We start from the raw sequence: 17,864 nt of genomic DNA, 5'->3' as shown, positions 1-17,864 counted from the left end.
GATCTGAACTGCCCTTTGCTTCAGACACCCTCACCTGAGCCCAAGCCCCCTTTTCCTGTTCTTTGTGTTCCATCTAATGTGGGGAGTCAAGACTGAAGGCAAAATAGAGCAGGAACATATTTTGCGTTTAAGAAAGAAGGTCGCACAATGCCTGCGGTGCTTCATCTGTTGAACTCTGACCTTGTGATGGCATTTGCCACTTTTCAATTGAAGCACAAATATGGATTCTTTTGAAAATATGCCAAATATGTGCCACAGTGGTGGACATTGGTATTCATCTTTTTTAAGTAGGAAGATAATAGTGGTTAAACCTCACAATTTGTCACTTTGTCACTTATATAGATGTATGTATATTTTTTCCTATTCGTTTTCTATTTTATTAAATTTAATTAATTTTATTTCCATTATTTTATCCTTCAATACATTTTTTTTATTTTGGCAGTTTTACCAGAGTAGCACGTCTATCAATGCACTGAATTACCTTCATACGGAGGACAAACACCATATTACTGTACCTTAACGTGGACATAAAAAATATTAAATAAATGTTCAAACGGCTTTCCATAAACTAATATCAAACGCTGCTGTAAATTAATATTTTTTGTCTGAGGCTTGCAAGCGTCAAGATAGAGCTCAGGCGTCCTCTGCAGTTCATATTCGTCATTACACAGTCCAAACCCACAAACAACATTTTCAAACTTGAATTAGTTTAAATTAGGAAATACATCAGTACAATACATCATCTGTTTCTCGATGTCACATCAGACATAAGCAGCATCAGTTTGCACAGGAGCTTCTTATTATTCGACATATGAAGTTTCAAGGTTACGAGCACGCTCAGCTGGATCAAGAAAAAGCCCTTGAGATCCTTCTGGGTGCTCAATTGAAATTGATAAGAACATTAGTTCTAGTTTACCATTTCAAAATCTCTAATACTCACATCTTGGTGGTGAAAAGCTTCGCCCACTTCTACACGGAGTCTGACAAGAAAAGATATACTAGGTGCAAGACTTGCAGACACACTAGCACTACAACTGGCCCGAATGTTTGTTTGGCTCCCATTGTTGATATTTATGCACATTTCATGTCACCTTGGAAATGGCTGCAGCGGTTTGGTTTTCTCTCACCTTCTTCTTCTTCCACTATTTAACTTTTCTCACAGCAGGCCAACAGCAATTTTGGGGGAACATCTGCAACCTTCTTCCTGAATCAAATCTGCACATGTGCAATGAGATGGAATAGTCTATTGGAGGGGGGTCTGAAAATGACCATGACGGACTTCACCATGTAAAGTGCTTGAAGTAAATTTAAATTGTCTTTCTCAATCCGTTTTTGTGACATTGCTCTGGGAAATATTTGGTGCTCAGTGTTTATAAAATAAATAAATAAATAAATAAATAAATAAACCCTCAAATGTGCCCATCCCAGCTTTAGATGACTTTTCCATCTCACAATAGATATTGACACTTCCCCAACACATTCAAATACGCATCAACTGGCATATTGATTAGAACTAATATATTAGAACTTATGTAACTTTTGTTTTATATTGCTATTTTTTTTTTGTTTCTTACAATACTTTTTATTATTTGCTATGTTTTTTTTAAATGCTTGAAGGTGGTCTTCAAAGTCCTCCAAAATAAAATACATTACGATGATAGTGGTGTTAGTAATCTAGTTATGTAGTTATTGAAAACAAACTAAAACTTCTCCGTCTGCTCAGCCAAAGCTGTTAGTGCGCAAAAGCGGAATGCTCCTCACTCTGACAAAAAAAAGGAAGAAAACCAAATTTGCCCGTCATGCTTGCAAACATTCACTTCCGTCTTCGAAGGATCATGGCAGGAAGCCGGCCCGTCCCTTCGAGCAGACAAGCGAAAGCGCTGCCCACTCCACAACCAGGGTCAAAGTCACGAGTTGACGACTTCCTCTCTCACTTTATCATTAGTAGGGAGTCGTACGGCTCTCCGACAAGCCTGTTTAGTCTCTGCGATGAAATCGCGGCAAGCTCCCTGACATCGATGCAACCGTGGACGGCTCTCAGACTCGAATGATGCTGATAGACGAAGAGGCTCTGTGAAGCTGCGAGAGAGACAATTCGAGAAGCCATCAGTGAATTAGTTCAATATTGCTTCACACACATCAGTCTCTCCAGATTATCAATACAGTGATCCCTCACTACTTCGCGTTTCGTTTATCGCGGCTTCACTACATCGCGGATTTTTTTTTCCAAATTAAAAAAAGTCAAACTAAAACTTCTAAATTTAGGAAACGTGTCTAACCTTTAGGACAATGTAGTATTGCTGCAAATGTTCGTTTGATTTCTTTTAGAAGTTTGTTTTCGCGCGTTAGCACGATCGCGAATTAGCATCTTTCTACCAACTCGTTAGCCTGCCCAGTACTTCTTGTCGGTGACCGTACTTCGCGGATTTCACTTATCGCGGGTGGTTTTTGGAACCAATTATCCACGATAAACGAAGGATTACTGTATAATGTCAATATAATATTCTGACGTGTGTAAAACAGCGTTTCACTTGTGGCTGTGAAAGCCTTATAAAACAATAAGTCACAATTACTATTTCTCATTTTGATATTGGACTTCAATGTGAAGGTTTACACAGATTCACTTCATTTCCACTCGGTGACAGGAAGAATTGAGGTATTGACCTCTTATATCCAGCAGAGGGCGGCATAGGATACTTACAGCACCATGAAAAATTAAATTGTCTCAATTTACACTCGTTTTGTACACGATTGTCATTGAGAAGTACCAAGCATGAAGTGAATGTTGCAAAATTAGAAATAATTGTTGTAATAAACCGTTTTTGTCTTCACTGTTTGAAACAGCTACGTTTCCTTTTCCAGTTGTGGGATTTTGTTTTTCTGTGAGCTTGCTGGCCTGCCAGCTAAGAAGAAAAAAATGGAAGATCTAAAATATGTTAAGGAATATCTGATTTTTCCTGAAATATAATATTTTTGGTGCCACACCCATTGTCCAAGCATCCCTGTACATAAAAACGGTGCATTGTAAAGAACGGATACGCTGTTTCAAGCCTACTTGTTTTATAATTAGCCCCTATGGCTGAAAGCACAGTTGCTAAGAGATGTGTGAAGCACCCACAGAAGCTGTTGTGAGTGGCAATATTTTCATCTGCCTGTTATGCATTGCGTAGGCACTGCAAAAAGAAAGAAAAAAAAGCCATGAGGGCAATAACAGTAAAGGAGTCACCCTGCCACTGTGGATGGCGCCGTTGTGGTAGATAGGAGAGCTGGTGGCGGAGGCGTTGTAGTAGGAGGAGGCGACGGGAACTAGCGGCCTCTTGGACTTTTCTCGAGTACCATTTGAGTCGTTGTCCTTAATGATGTCGTATTGCCGGCAGAACAGGGCGATGACGGCTTTGAAAAGAGACGCGTGAGTAGATTGCAATGCTGAAGTGGATTCATGGGAGACACAAAAAAAAAGCAAAGCGAAGCTGACCTGCCCACAGCAGCAGCACTGTGGTGATGATGAGCAGCTCTCCAGTCTGCAGGTGAGGGGACATTCCCAAACCTTCCATTGCTGGTTCATCTGAGGACACACACACACACACACGTCAAAGATCGGAATGGAGCAGGGCAACCAAATGCAGCTAACATAACTTCCTAAGCAAAACCAACAACAAGACTGACCGACGGACTAGATAACAGAAACGGAACTGACCAACAAAAACGTGAGAAAAAAAACGATCCGACAGGACGCAGGACTTAAATACGAGACAGGTAACGAGAAGCAGGTGATTGTGAGTAGACACAGGAAGGGAGGGGCCACGCAAACAGTAACCATGGTAACAGACAATAAAGCACCCGGGGACGAGTTATGACAACACAACACAGAATTGCTTTTCTTCTTATTGTGGAGTAAATCTCCAAAGTTTTGTACAAAGATGAGCAATTTATATGCTGCAGGGGGGGCCCACAATTCATTTTTCAATTTTTCAGCAGCGCTACTTGAGGGCCACATAGCCTACAAAACACTGCAAAAAAATTATTAGGCCGACTCATGCAATATAGGACCCAGTGGAAGCACAACAAAGTTATATTTGCCATCTAGTGGTGTTTGGTGGTATTACAGCTTACAAATAGAGGCAACCCATGGAAATTCCCAGATTCTTTCCGTCTCCCTTTCCATTATTTTTTGCCACCCCGGAGAAAAAAAACACGCCCATCCCTGTTGTAATAGTGGTACTGATTTACGGTGGTCAAGCACTCCAGCGGGGTAGTGATCGCTTCTTTCCAAGGTCCTGAAGTGGAGGGCGCTGCTGGGTTGGCTGTCACCATACAGTCCGACAGACAGCACCTGAACACAAAGAAGATTTCAAGGTGTCGTGTCTTCACAGGTGGGTATAAAGTGCGAAGATTTGTGTGAAGAAAAAAATATTCAAAACCGTTCTGTGGACAATTTTATTCTTTCACAAACAGCAGTACAAAATGTCAGACAAGCTTATTTATTTATTTATTTATTTATTTATTTATTTATTTATTTATTTATTTATTTATTTATTTATTTATTTATTTGTAAATGTTCTTTCTGCTGGAGCTGCTTGATGTGTGTATTTTTATTTATTTATTTATTTACTCATTTATTTACTTATTTATTTAGTTATTTGTAAATGTTCCTTCTGCTGGGGCTGCTTGATGTGTGTATTTTTATTTATTTATTTATTTATTTATTTATTTATTTATTTATTTATTTATTTATTTATTTATTTATTTATTCATTTATTTGTAAATGCTCCATCTACTAGTACTGCTTGATGCATGTAGCCTCAAAGTAAGCTGACTACATCAGAAAAATACAAAGTTAATTTAATTCAAATGATTACAGCGTGCACTGTAATGCAATGAAAACAAAAATATAAGATTTCATGTCTTTGACAAATTATTTTTTTCTGTGATCAAAAATGCAGTTTGTACTGGTGTGAAAGGGCAAATTTTATAAAACAAGATGTATGCTCACAATGATTTGTGTTCTCTTGTCCTTGCGCTTAACTCGTCCTTGATCAGAAATATGTATATACATAATAATATTCCAGTCCAGTAATCCTTTGCAGAGATTTCCGTAAGGCGATCGTGCTTTATCCTCCGATGTGGCCAAAGATCATACCGCCTGGGGGTTGATGAGTTTTCAATGACACTTGTGCATGACACGTGCCTGCTGATGATTATTGCCAAAGTCAACCAACTCAAGTACGTTAGCCCATGAGACTCGAGTTCAGGGAGGGGGTCCAAAATCAATTCCGGAAGACCCCGTGCAGAAAAGAAAGAAGGTTGTAAGGGAGACTAATAGAAATGTAAAATGTAAAATAATATATTTATAAAATAAAATAAAATACAATAAAATACCCCTCCGCGAGTCGTCACCTTATCGTGGTGGAGGGGTTTGCGTGCCCCTATGATCCTAGGAGCCATGTTGTCGGGGGCTTCATGCCCCTGGTAGGGTCACCCATGGCAAACGGGTCCTAGGTGAGGGGTCAGACAAAGCACGGCTCACCCAAGCCCCTTATGATGAAAAACATAAATGGACTTTGTTTTCCTTCGCCCGGACGCGGGTCACCGGGGCCTCCCTCTGGAGCCAGGCCTGGAGGCGGGGCTCGAAGGCGAGCGTCTGGTGGCCGGGCCTTCGCCCATGGGGCCCGGCCGGGCATAGCCCGAAATGGAAACGTGGGTCCCCCTTCCCATGGGCTCACCACCTGTGGGAGGGGCCGAAGGGGTCGGGTGCAATGTGAGCTGGGCGGCAGCCAAAGGCAGGGACCTTGGCGGTCTGATCCCCGGCTGCAGAAGCTGGTTCTTGGGACATGGAATGTCACCTCTCTGGCTGGAAAGGAGCCCGAGCTGGTGTGCGAGGCAGAAAGATTCCGACTAGATATAGTCGGACTAGCCTCCACACACAGTTTGGGTTCCGGTACAAGCCCTCTCGAGAGGGGCTGGACTCTCTTCCACTCTGGAGTTGCCCACGGTGAGAGGCGTCGAGCAGGTGTGGGTATACTTATTGCCCCCCGGCTGGGCGCCTGCACATTGGGGTTCACCCCGGTGAACGAGAGGGTAGCCTCCCTCCGCCTTCGGGTGGGGGGACGGGTCCTGACTGTTGTTTGTGTCTATGCACCAAACAGCAGCTCAGAGTACCCACCCTTCTTGGGGTCCCTGGAGGAAGTGCTGGAGAGCGCTCCTTCTGGGGACTCTATCGTTCTACTGGGTGACTTCAATGCTCACGTGGGCAATGACAGTGAGACCTGGAAGGGCGTGATTGGGAGGAACGGCCCCCCTGATCTGAACCCGAGCGGTGTTCTATTGTTGGACTTCTGTGCTCGACACGGATTTTCAATAATGAACACCATGTTCAAATATAAGGGTGTCCATGTGTGCACTTGGCACCAGGACACCCTAGGCCGCGGTTCGATGATCGACTTTGTAGTCGTGTAATCGGATTTGCGGCCGCATGTTTTGGACACTCGGGTGAAGAGAGGGGCGGAGCTGTCAACTGATCACCACCTGGTGGTGGGTTGGCTCCGATGGTGGGGGAAGATGCCGGTCCGACCTGGCAGACCCAAACGCTCTGTGAGGGTCTGCTGGGAACGTCTGGCAGAATCTCCTGTCAGGAAGAGCTTCAACTCCCACCTCCGGCAGAGCTTTTCCCACGTCCCGGGGGAGGCGGGGGACATTGAGTCTGAGTGGACCATGTTCCGCGCCTCCATTGTTGAGGCGGCCGACCGGAGCTGTGGCCGTAAGGTCGTTGGTGCCTGTCGTGGCGGCAATCCCCGAACCCGCTGGTGGACACCGGCGGTAAGGGATGCCGTCAAGCTGAAGAAGGAGTCCTATTGGGCCGTTTTGGCCTGCGGGACTCCGGAGGCAGCTGACAGGTACCGGATGGCCAAGCGGAACGCGGCTTCGGTGGTTGCTGAGGCAAAAACCCGGGCGTGGGAGGAGTTCGGTGAGGCCATGGAGAATGACTTTCGGACGGCTTCGAGGAAATTCTGGTCCACCATCCGGCGTCTCAGGAGGGGGAAGCAGTGCAACGTCAACACTGTTTACAGTGGGGATGGCGTGCTGCTGACCTCGACTCGGGACGTCGTGAGTCGGTGGGGAGAATACTTCGAAGACCTCCTCAATTCCACCTACACGCCTTCCATTGAGGAAGCAGGGCCTGGAGACTCTGAGGCGGATTCTCCAATCTCTGGGGTCGAAGTCACTGAGGTAGTCAAAAAACTCCTCGGTGGCAAGGCCCCGGGGGTGGATGAGATCCGCCCGGAGTTCTTAAAGGCTCTGGATGTTGTGGGGCTGTCATGGCTGACACGCCTCTACAACGTTGCGTGGACATCGGGGACAGTGCCTCTGGATTGGCAGACTGGGGTGGTGGTTCCCCTCTTTAAGAAGGGGGACCGGAGGGTGTGTTCCAATTACAGGGGAATCACACTCCTCAGCCTCCCTGGTAAGGTCTATTCAGGGGTGCTGGAGAGGAGGGTCCGTCGGGAGGTCGAAACTCGGATTCAGGAGGAGCAGTGTGGCTTTCGTCCTGGCCGTGGAACAGTGGACCAGCTCTACACCCTCGGCAGGATCCTCGAGGGTGCATGGGAGTTCGCCCAACCAGTCCACATGTGTTTTGTGGACTTGGAGAAGGCGTTCGACCGTGTCCCTCGGGAGGTTCTGTGGAGGGTGCTTCGGGAGTACGGGGTGCCGAGCCAACTGATAAGGGCGGTTCGGTCCCTGTATCACCGATGCCAGAGTCTGGTCCGCATTTCCGGCAGTAAGACGGATTCGTTCCCAGTGAGGGTTGGACTCCGCCAAGGCTGCCCTTTGTCACCGATTCTGTTCATAATTTTTATGGACAGAATTTCTAGGCGCAGCCGAGGCGTTGAGGGGGTCCGGTTTGGGGACCTCAGCATCGCGTCTCTGCTTTTTGCAGATGACGTGGTGCTGTTGGCTTCTTCAGGCCGTGATTTCCAGCTCTCGCTGGAACGATTCGCAGCCGAGTGTGAAGCGGTCGGGATGAGGGTCAGCACCTCCAAATCCGAGTCCATGGTCCTTGATCGGAAAAGGGTGGAATGCCCTCTCCGGATCGGGGATGAGATCCTGCCCCAAGTGGAGGAGTTCAAGTATCTTGGAGTCTTGTTCACGAGTGAGGGGAGGATGGAGCGTGAGATCGACAGGCGGATCGGTGCAGCGTCGGCAGTAATGCGGACCCTGTACCGGTCCGTTGTGGTGAAGAGAGAGCTGAGCCAAAAGGCAAAGCTCTCAATTTACCGGTCGATTTACGCTCCTACCCTCACCTATGGTCACGAGCTATGGGTCGTGACCGAAAGAACGAGATCTCGGATACAAGCGGCCGAAATGAGTTTTCTCCGCAGGATGTCCGAGCTCTCCCTTAGAGATAGGGTGAGAAGCTCGGTCATCCGGGAGAGACTCGGAGTAGAGTCGCTACTCCTCCACGTTGAGAGGAGCCAGATGAGGTGGCTCGGGCATCTTATCAGGATGCCTCCTGGACGCCTCCCTGGGGAGGTGTTCCGGGCATGTCCCACCGGTAGGAGACCCCGGGGACGACCCAGGACGCGCTGGAGAGACTATGTCTCTCAGCTGGCCTGGGAACGCCTTGGGATCCCCCGGGATGAGCTGGATGAAGTGGCTGGGGAGAGGGAAGTCTGGGAGTCCCTCCTAAAGCTGCTGCCCCCGCGACCCGACCCCGGATAAGCGGAAGAAGATGGATGGATGGATGGATGGATGGATGACAATAAAATAAAATACAAGGTTGTAAGGGAGACTAATAGAAATGTAGAATAATATATTTATAAAATAAAATAAAAGGTTGTAACTAAAAATGTAAAATAAAAAATAATATATTTATAAAATAAAATAAAAGGTTGTAAGGGTGACTAATAGAAATGTAAAATGTAAAATAATATATTTATAAAATAAAATTTTCTCACTACTGACGTCAATTGTGTTAGTGCATCTTTGGCATCCCCTGGGCAACACTCCACTCAAGTAGATCATAAAAAGTTTTGTAAAGTCTCAGCAGCAAAGTCAAATGAGTACTACAGCAACTATAAAAAAAAAATCAAGCTCTTGCCATCTTGCAGATGATTAAGAGTGTGTGTGTGTGTGTGTGTTTGTGTTCGCCACCTGCACACTGTAGTGTGTGAACTCATCCAGGTCCCACAGCACACACCAGCGACTTGATGTGTTCACCTCACGAATGGAGCGTTGCATCAGGCCGTCTTGCCTCTGTGGGTGAGACACACACACACACACACACACACACACCCAAACACACACACACACAACCACACACACACACACACACACACACACACACACGCATCTATTTGTGCAAAAGTAAATGGAAACGCGGAGTTTTATCTGGAGGCGAGCGAGCATCACAATAATTGTTTCCCCAGGAACAAAAAGCAATTCGGAGCATTCGGGCCTGACCTTCAAAGTGAAGATTTGTCATCCCACAAAAAAAAAAAAAAAAAGAAGTGTCAAATGTGTTCATCAACGTCAGTTACCCTTGAGGTTGCCATTTGACGTGCTCAATGCAGTTTGTGTGGTGCAATTTGCAGCAGACACATAAAGAGTTAAATCTCTCGAGTCGCCTGTCTACAGCTGGTAGCATCCGTAAAATAAATAAATAAATAAAAATTTCCAGATCGTTTTTGCAAACTCAAAATGGACTTTCTGTCTGTCAGTGTTGCGTAATAGTCCCCGCTTTGGGATTTGAAAGACTTCCTTGTCCTGCTTCTCCTTCTTGCTCAGCATGTTGCAGTGTGTGTGTACAGCAAAAATTGATTTTTTTTTTTTTTTTTTTTGCTGCTTGAAAGTCCCATCTTGATTCTTGGAAAGAGAACTGAGGACCACAAAGAGTCTGTTCAGGTTAATCCAAAGCAAGTCCCGATGACCAATTTGTGCTTTGTCAGCATTTTCAAATCTCTGAGGTGATGGCTCCTGCATCCCGAAAGTTCATTATGTGAACCCTGACCCTTGTTTAAAATCTTACTTAACCTTGTTTAAAGACAAAATATAAAACCTAATCATTTAAAACTGTTATTTGAAACTTAAAAATATTAAAAGAATAGACAGCAGCCCTGTTTTGCTAACTCTTTTATTCAGTCTCATGATGTAATAAAGGTCATCTGCTCTTTTTCTAATTTCCCTAACGAGGCTGTTCACTTTGTAAACAAAAAAGACCAAGTGACCTCCAACCGAGCGAGAACAAAGGTGACTTGAATTATGGATGGATTGAAATTAATGAGGCGTTTGACAATAATTATCTCTCAGCTTGTTAACTTAGCGACAGGCGGCGTCCGCCATCAAAGAGTCAAATCGGCTCAACAACGTACCTGCAGCGAGATGGCGTAGCCGATCACCGTCTCTCCCAGAGGGACGTTCCAGGTCACCCTGGCCGAAGTGGCTCGAAGCTGGGTCACCGACACGTTCACCGGGGCAGCTGGTGCGGCTGTTGCCATGGTAACACACACAAATTTGTGAATACGTTCAGGATTTTATAAATTGTTGATTTTTATTATTGATCAAAACCAAAGATGATTTGCAACGGCCGTTTCTGCTTTTCTAAATTAACAATTACATTAAGTGAAATGCAATCGTAAAGAATTATTGCAGCGCACATTTTTACTTTTTACCTAAATTGGATTAGCCACTTTGAATTTGATGTTTGATTATGAGTGAAAGAATCTGGTGTTTCAAACCATTTTTTTTCACTGCTCATTTAGAATCAGCTTTTACAGACAGTTGTAATAACAAACATGACAAAAATGACTGATTTGAAAAGGGCAAGTTCCCCTTCAATTCTTAATCAAGCTAGACAACTGCAATATTTCATTTATGGACTTCTGCCGTGTGTGATTTAAGAGTCAAGTGAGAAACGAGAACTTAAAGTGTCACGGGCTAAGCGTCCATCAATCACTGATGATGACGCGCCGAACGCAATCAACAAGTTGATTGTCATTGTCAGCCAAGAAATCCTTCAAAATATCCTCCTTTGTCACACCACAATGTTCTTGTAGCTTGTTCTTGCTACACACTTAGCATGTCACGTTCAAGTTAGCCACCTCAGGTGTTTGCCCCGGGATGTCGGGAAAAATCAATAGCTAGTTTGTTTGCTTCCTGCCGCAGTGGATGCACCTTCTGACGGACTTTGTGGATGATCACCATCAACATTTTCAGGTACACTTGTAGAAATCGGGAAAATAAGCCGCTTTGGGGCATCGGATTCTGTTAGAGGATTATAAACTGCAGCAGCAGAGTGTGACCCCCCCCTCCTCCCATCTCTAATCCAATTGGCCACTGCATTGAGTCAAGTGAGCAGGAATCACGAACTCGCTGTACACACGACCGGACTAACAATTGGCCCCTCGCGGCTCAAGTCAGAGGGCAAGCCGTCTTACGTTGCCACTGTCACTGACAACTTCTGTTTTTTTTCATTCAGTGGAAATTCAGACACATTTTTGAGTAGTGCTCAGCGATATAGAAAATGTATAATCGCATTTCCATCGATTAAATGTGCTTGGAGCACTTGAAATAAATGTATTCAAGTGAGGCGAGATTAGCTAGTGACAACAAAAGATGGCCGCCGGTGGCTTCACTTAAGTGGCATCATTGGTTTATATGCAAGGCTGTGGCTGGGATACACACACACACACACACACACACACACACACACACACACACACACACACGATCAACTTCTGTAAGTCCAATGAAGAGAGACAAAAAAGATAAAACGAGGATGAACATTGGCAAAACACGACAGAGACAAATTGACTAAACGCTGTGAGATGGGAAAAAATTCAATATTTAGGTTTTGAAAGAAGAGAAGGATGAGTCAAAGTGAGATGGATGACCGAAGCAGGAGATCAGATCAATAATGGAGAGAGTCATGAAATGAAAGAAAGCACACATATTGATCGACGTGCAGCTACGGAACACACAAGTAAGCCTTCATCAGCCGTCATCTTTAAATTAAAATATCAATATATTCAATATTTTAAATAATAAATATATTAAATATAGTAACTATATTAAACATATTAAAATGTTATATATTTTATCATTAAATCAAATATATCAAATTCAATATATTTAATTTAATAATTAAATATATAAATATTAATATAAATATCATATTTAAATCTATATTTAAACACATTCAGAATTTGTAAAAGACTCTCTGGCAAATGTGACCCGATTTCAGGCAAATTCTTTCCACTTTCATTCAATTTGTTTTCCAAAGGGCGATTGCTCTCCGATCCTTTAGGTCACTGGTGTCAAACTCAAGGCCCGGAGGCCAGATACGGCCCGCCACATCATTTTATGTGGCCCGCGAAAACAAATTGTGCATCAAATCCGTGTGTCATTACTAGAATTGCAAATCGTCTTCACTTTTAATAATATCAGTTTTTTTAAATATTTGACCAGTTTTTACATGTCTGATTTGAAAACGAATTATTTGACAGATTGATTTGTCGCTTTTACTGTATATAATATGAGGTGCTCATACATTTATTTAGATTGACAGTCATAATGGCCGTTCGAAAGAAGCTATGACGACAATGCGGCCCGTGAAAAAAAATCAGTTTGACACCCGTGCTTTAGGTTATTGAGTACCTCCAAATTCTGCCACTTTTTAACTTCTTTCCCCCTGCAGCAGAAAAAAAAATATATAAGCCTGGTGACATTTTGTTCGCTTGTTGGAGTTTTTGCGCGGTCATTCAAGCGCAGCCGCTAAATCAGAGGGAACAACCAGTTTGCTGATGGGCTGGGACAGGCTCATCTGGCTAATGGCTCCCGGTGAAGGATGGATGTGCGTGCGGCGCTTGCCGTAAAGACAAAGAAAGCTGTGCATGCTGATGTAGGTACAGTACATCAAGAAATGAGATTGGATTTTTATGAACGTCTTGACAGCTGACGGGTGCTTGCTGATCATTTCCAAATGTGCCACCGCAACTGCTGAGGAGACAGGTTACATTTTAGTGACCGCTCCATTTGTTGAAAGAGCGCCGCAAATCTTCTCGCAAACGCCTCCAGCATTGTTCACCGCTGCAAGATATGACTGCAATCATAAACCAGTTGTTCATTTTGTACCTTTCTGACATTCCAAAGCACAGACGACTCTATGACTTTTTTTTTTTTTTGTGGCTCGCGGCATGTAGAATAAAAAAAACGACCTCTACTATAACTACTAAAATTAACAGGGGCGGAGTTAGATGGTGGCCAGGGGTGGCTTTGGCCACCCCTTGTTACTCTCTGGCCACCTCCACAAGTAGGAAAAAGTTTTGATATGTGATTTTTTTTTTCCATTTTACTGCTTCATAATCTGTCACGAGGTATTTTATATCAAATTTTTGCAAATTGGCATCGACTGTCTGTGACAATTGATCACTCATTCACTGCTGTTGACGGCTATAGACGTCAAAGATCCCCTGAACATTAAAAATATTTTTTTCTTTTGTTTTGAGACAGAAAGAGACTATCAACAACTAAAATCCTAATATTGTTTCTCTTTCATAACAAATGCTAACTCCGTTTCAGAAGCCCAAATGGTTTGCTCCACTTCAATTTGTAAACATATCACATTAATAATCCTCAATTTAATCCTGTTTTAAAGAAATGCATTAGATTGTTCTTAATAGATTGTTCTTGTTTTGGTTCTAAATGTGGAAATCAGCATGATTTTTTTTTTTATGCGCCCTCTAGGAGAAAACGTTTATGGACACTAGCGGATGCAGATTAGCCTCCTCCTTGTCACCAATGATGGACTCATCTGACACAAACGCTTTGCTCAATCGAGTTTCACATAAACGCGAGGAATTGAACTAACATTGAACTAGCTGATTAAAAGGGATGGAGAGACAGTCGGCAAGAAATACGGCTTTGGAATCTCTCCGCCGGACAATCGATTATGCTTTTGACAGCTTTACAACTGCCGTTTTTCCTGCTTGAAATATGAAGGCAGAGAACTGGACTTGAAGAAACCTCCATGAGATTCTCAGGGTCTCCTCTTACACTATTACAGGGAAGTTATGAATATGATATGAAAAGTCTACACACCCCTGGTTAAATGCCACATTTGGGTAGATAAACAATTTCAAAGTGACTTGAAAGCTGGACAACACAACTGAGATATCCATTTTAGATGTTCTAGTAGGCTTTTCCTGATGGTTTTTTTTTTGCTTCCTAGCAGAGGCCTTAAAGTTCTATGCTAACACTGACTGTTTCTTTTTGTTTTTTTAGTTTTCTCTTGACCTCTTGGGGAGTTTAATTCAGGGGACGTTGTTAATATTTGTTAACTGCGTGCCTTGTGAGCCCTTTGAGACTTTTGTGATTAAGGACTAGACAATTAAATTTGACTCTCCTTGACTCCACTCTGTCACAATTCCCTCCACGTTGGCTTAGTGTGGGATTGTAAATGTTTTCCAACCTCTTTTTTTAAGTCAAGGGCAGTGGCATGCAGTGTAGTGGTGTGCATCAAGATAAACCAGCCCCTCCCCTCTGGAGAGGTAAAAATGCCTTCGACAGGGCAAAACAGCAGATGCATGTCAATTGTCTTCTTCTCCACACACAAAAAATTCCATGGCCGGCGGCTATATCGGCTTTAAGTTGAAATATCTTCTCTTAGCAACCTCAATCACCCTTCATAATTTATTAATTCAGAATAAATATCCAGGCACTTGACCCGAGCATCAACGGTGCTTCACACAAATCCACTGCTTGGCCAAGGCAAATATTTACCATATTTCTAAATAAATCATGGCACACCACCAAAAAAAAAAAAAAAAAGGTCTCAAACCTTAGCTATAGCTTCTGTCAGAAAAACAAATACATAAAGTTTAGACCTTAAGTATTGACATTTGCATATTTTTATTTTATTGCTATTTTCTATGTACTGCTTAGCAACTCGGGTGAACCAGCAGAGTTCTTCAATAACAATGGAGACATCATTCCTTTAAATTGTTGTATTGGCATCTCAATCAATTAAATCAATTAACTAGCTTCTTTCCTTTCCTCAACGCTTAATTAAAGACTTCAGTGGGATTAGGTAATTTCCCACAGCACCCCAAGATGGTCTCTGAAGGTGCTTTTACGGGAATGATTGGATTACACGATGCGTGTCTATTTGAGTATCACATGCCGGATGAACACTCGATGATTCTGACGGACAAGTGGGACGAGATACTTACTTCCGCCAACCATCAAGCATCCCATCATCATCATCATCATCATGAGCGGCAGCAGCCTGGCATCCAGGTGAAGGTAGCCGGTCATAACCTCCCGTCAGTGCGCGCACACGTCTGGATCCTCGGCGCGCACCTTCCACCTCCACCTTTTAGCAGATGTTTCTTCTCAAGGTCACCACAAGCCACTATGCATCCAGAAAAGACATAAAAGAAAAAGATGAGCCTTTCTTCAGGTGCGGGTTTCCTCTCGTCAGCGGTTGTGCAGCCACAAGTCTCGGCCGAATTTTCTTTAGACGCTAACAGGTAGTTGGAGCTTTGCGCCAAACGGCAACGCGGCAAATGCGAGGAGCGCTGTTTTGTTCGCTCAGAGGGGCGGATTGTGGATGGGTCCAAAAACAGCAGAGCATGACAAGGAGACGATTCGGTTCAGAAGAAAGATGGGGAAGCATCCAGCCAGCCACGCGTAGCTGCTTTGCATCTGACACTTTATGGGGAAATGAGTGTGGGAGTGAGGATGCGTGGTGGATGAATGGGAGGGAGGGTGTGCGTGCGCACGCGCGCGGCGTGTGTGTGCGTGCGTGGGCACTAAGCTGCAGATGATGCCATCAGAGATCTTTTATTCAGCTCTTTCTCCCCATCGAGACCCACATCGCCGCATTCCATCTGTTCTTGTTTCAAAATAAAATGTACTAGTCTTTATTTATGGCAGCATCGCGCATTTGATGGAAAATGAAAATTGAAATTCATTTAAGATCCTAAAAGAGTTCAAGCGGGTTGTAGCCATGTCATTATTTTGATTTTGATTTTCTTGTGAATTGAAAGATATGTTTTAAAGACAGCGCGGTGATAAATGAATAATTTATCGCGACGCGGGTGCCTCCCATCCCACCCCTCCCCTCCAGGCCATCTTTCTTGCTTCTGGAGGCGTCTCCATTTCCATCTTGTTTGCAAACACCCGCAGGTCTGCTGCAAAATGTCTTCTGCTGGATTAATTTAACAGACACAAGATGTATTGATGGTCCTGATGTTGGGGAGGGGGCATGGGTGGAATAAACACTCAGGTATGTCTCTGCCTGGAATTTGAATTTGCTGCACGTGCTTTTATCTCTCTCCCTCGAGAACATTTCTGGCAACTTTTACAGCTTGTTTTCTTCACTAAGCATCTTTTGTCAAAGGCCGCGCTAAGGGAAAACAACCCTAAAGTCCTGGTGAGTGATGAAGGATTCATGATAATAAACAATGCAAAAGAAATTCTTGCTTTTGAATTATTTTTCTCTGTTGGTTTCCACGGGTATTTGGAAACTGCACTCTGAAGATTCGACAATCTTTTATTCTCAAATGTATAATTTTGTTTTGGATTAAAGCAACAGCAAAACGTAATTTAACCGTCTGGCTTCCCGCATAGTAAAGTTGACAAATTGATTTGGGATTGTTGTTGTCCAACATTTTCCAGCAGGGGGAGCTAGTAAGCTTTAGAAGCTCATTGACCTTTGGCGATGCAAAATCTTCTGCGTGAGTCAAATAACTTCACAGCGCGTCTTCCTCCAGTTTCAGAGCAAGACACGCATTCAGTGCTTGGGAGGCTACTTAATTCAGGTTGTGCCACATTTATATTCATATTCTATTTTGGGGGGTATTTATAGGCGTTGTGACAGAAAAGATGAGCATCAGACAATATACAAAAGAATTACAGGGGATCCCCTGCAGTCGAGCTGCAAGAAGGAATTACGCTCAGTTCTATTATTCATTGCAAAAAGTATTCCAATGAGCTAAAAATGGTGACTCATTTTCACATCCACATCTTTTGCCGTGTTCCCAAGGCCAACATTTACTGTACGTTCGAGTATTTCAAGAGATTCATCTTTTTAATAGTCACCCGTGGAAAATTAAACTACTAAATTTTAAGATACATGCATAACATGTGCTGACCTTCGGGGGGTCGTTTTAATTCCTCCTAGCTGAGTGCTTTGTGGTTTCTTTATAACCCAAAATGCATGTAGATTAAATCACGGTGAAGAATTATGAGAAAAAAATAGCATCACATCTACATCGTGCTTGGATTTAATTATTTTTAATTAATTACGTGTCAAGATGTATTTCATTCGTTTAGCCTCACCGGAGTCTCTTATCACATGCAAGAAAGGTAATTTTCATCTTGAAATTACAAGGCCTAATTTGGTTTGTTTTATTCTTAGCTAATTAGGGAAGGCAGCCATGTGGGAATAAGCGAGTATCTCCACATATGGTGTTGTGCTGCTGTCACGACGAGGCAGCGGCCATCCAACAGGGATGACTGAACCAAAATGGACGCTGTTTCGCATCCTCGCGGTAATGAGCTGGTTTTATACCAGACAGGTGCGACATTTTATAGGACAGTGCAGCAATGTATTATTTTCTGATGGCTATTTTTCTAGCAGTTACAGAGCCACCTGTGCAGTGTAAAAATGCCTCATACAATTTAGTATCTCTTTTATATTACCATTTTTTTTTTTTTTAGAACACAGCCTGAGCTAGGAGGGGGGGCTGTGGGGCACTACCTCCCCTGAAATAAACCTGAACCCTGTAAACTGACTTTTGGATATTTTCCAAGAATTCTTGGATTTTTTTTTCCACATTCTAGCAGTCCCTCATAGGTAACTTAAA

At 43.5% G+C, this 17,864-nt stretch overlaps 1 protein-coding gene across 1 annotated transcript; it reads right to left on the bottom strand.

Moving 5' to 3' along the window:
• Nucleotides 1-690: 690 nt before the first annotated feature.
• LOC148401540 (fibronectin type III domain-containing protein 4-like) lies at nucleotides 691-15,677 on the bottom strand. Its single transcript, XM_088369932.1, has 7 exons — nucleotides 15,225-15,677; nucleotides 10,368-10,483; nucleotides 9,151-9,252; nucleotides 4,231-4,333; nucleotides 3,476-3,565; nucleotides 3,227-3,393; nucleotides 691-2,079 (listed from the first exon to the last, which is right to left on the bottom strand). The coding sequence occupies exons 1-7, from the start codon at nucleotides 15,307-15,309 to the stop codon at nucleotides 2,038-2,040; spliced, it is 705 nt and encodes a 234-aa protein (XP_088226058.1). The 5' UTR covers nucleotides 15,310-15,677; the 3' UTR covers nucleotides 691-2,037.
• Between the last annotated feature and the right edge of the window lie 2,187 nt (nucleotides 15,678-17,864).

This window comes from Syngnathus floridae, chromosome 2 (genome assembly GCF_059516105.1).
Source record: "Syngnathus floridae isolate MCC-2025c chromosome 2, RoL_Sflo_1.0, whole genome shotgun sequence".
In the NCBI taxonomy this organism is placed as follows: Eukaryota; Metazoa; Chordata; class Actinopteri; order Syngnathiformes; family Syngnathidae; genus Syngnathus; species Syngnathus floridae.
The sequence above is the reverse complement of the archived record's forward strand: the minus strand, read 5'-3'. Positions and strand labels throughout refer to the sequence as shown.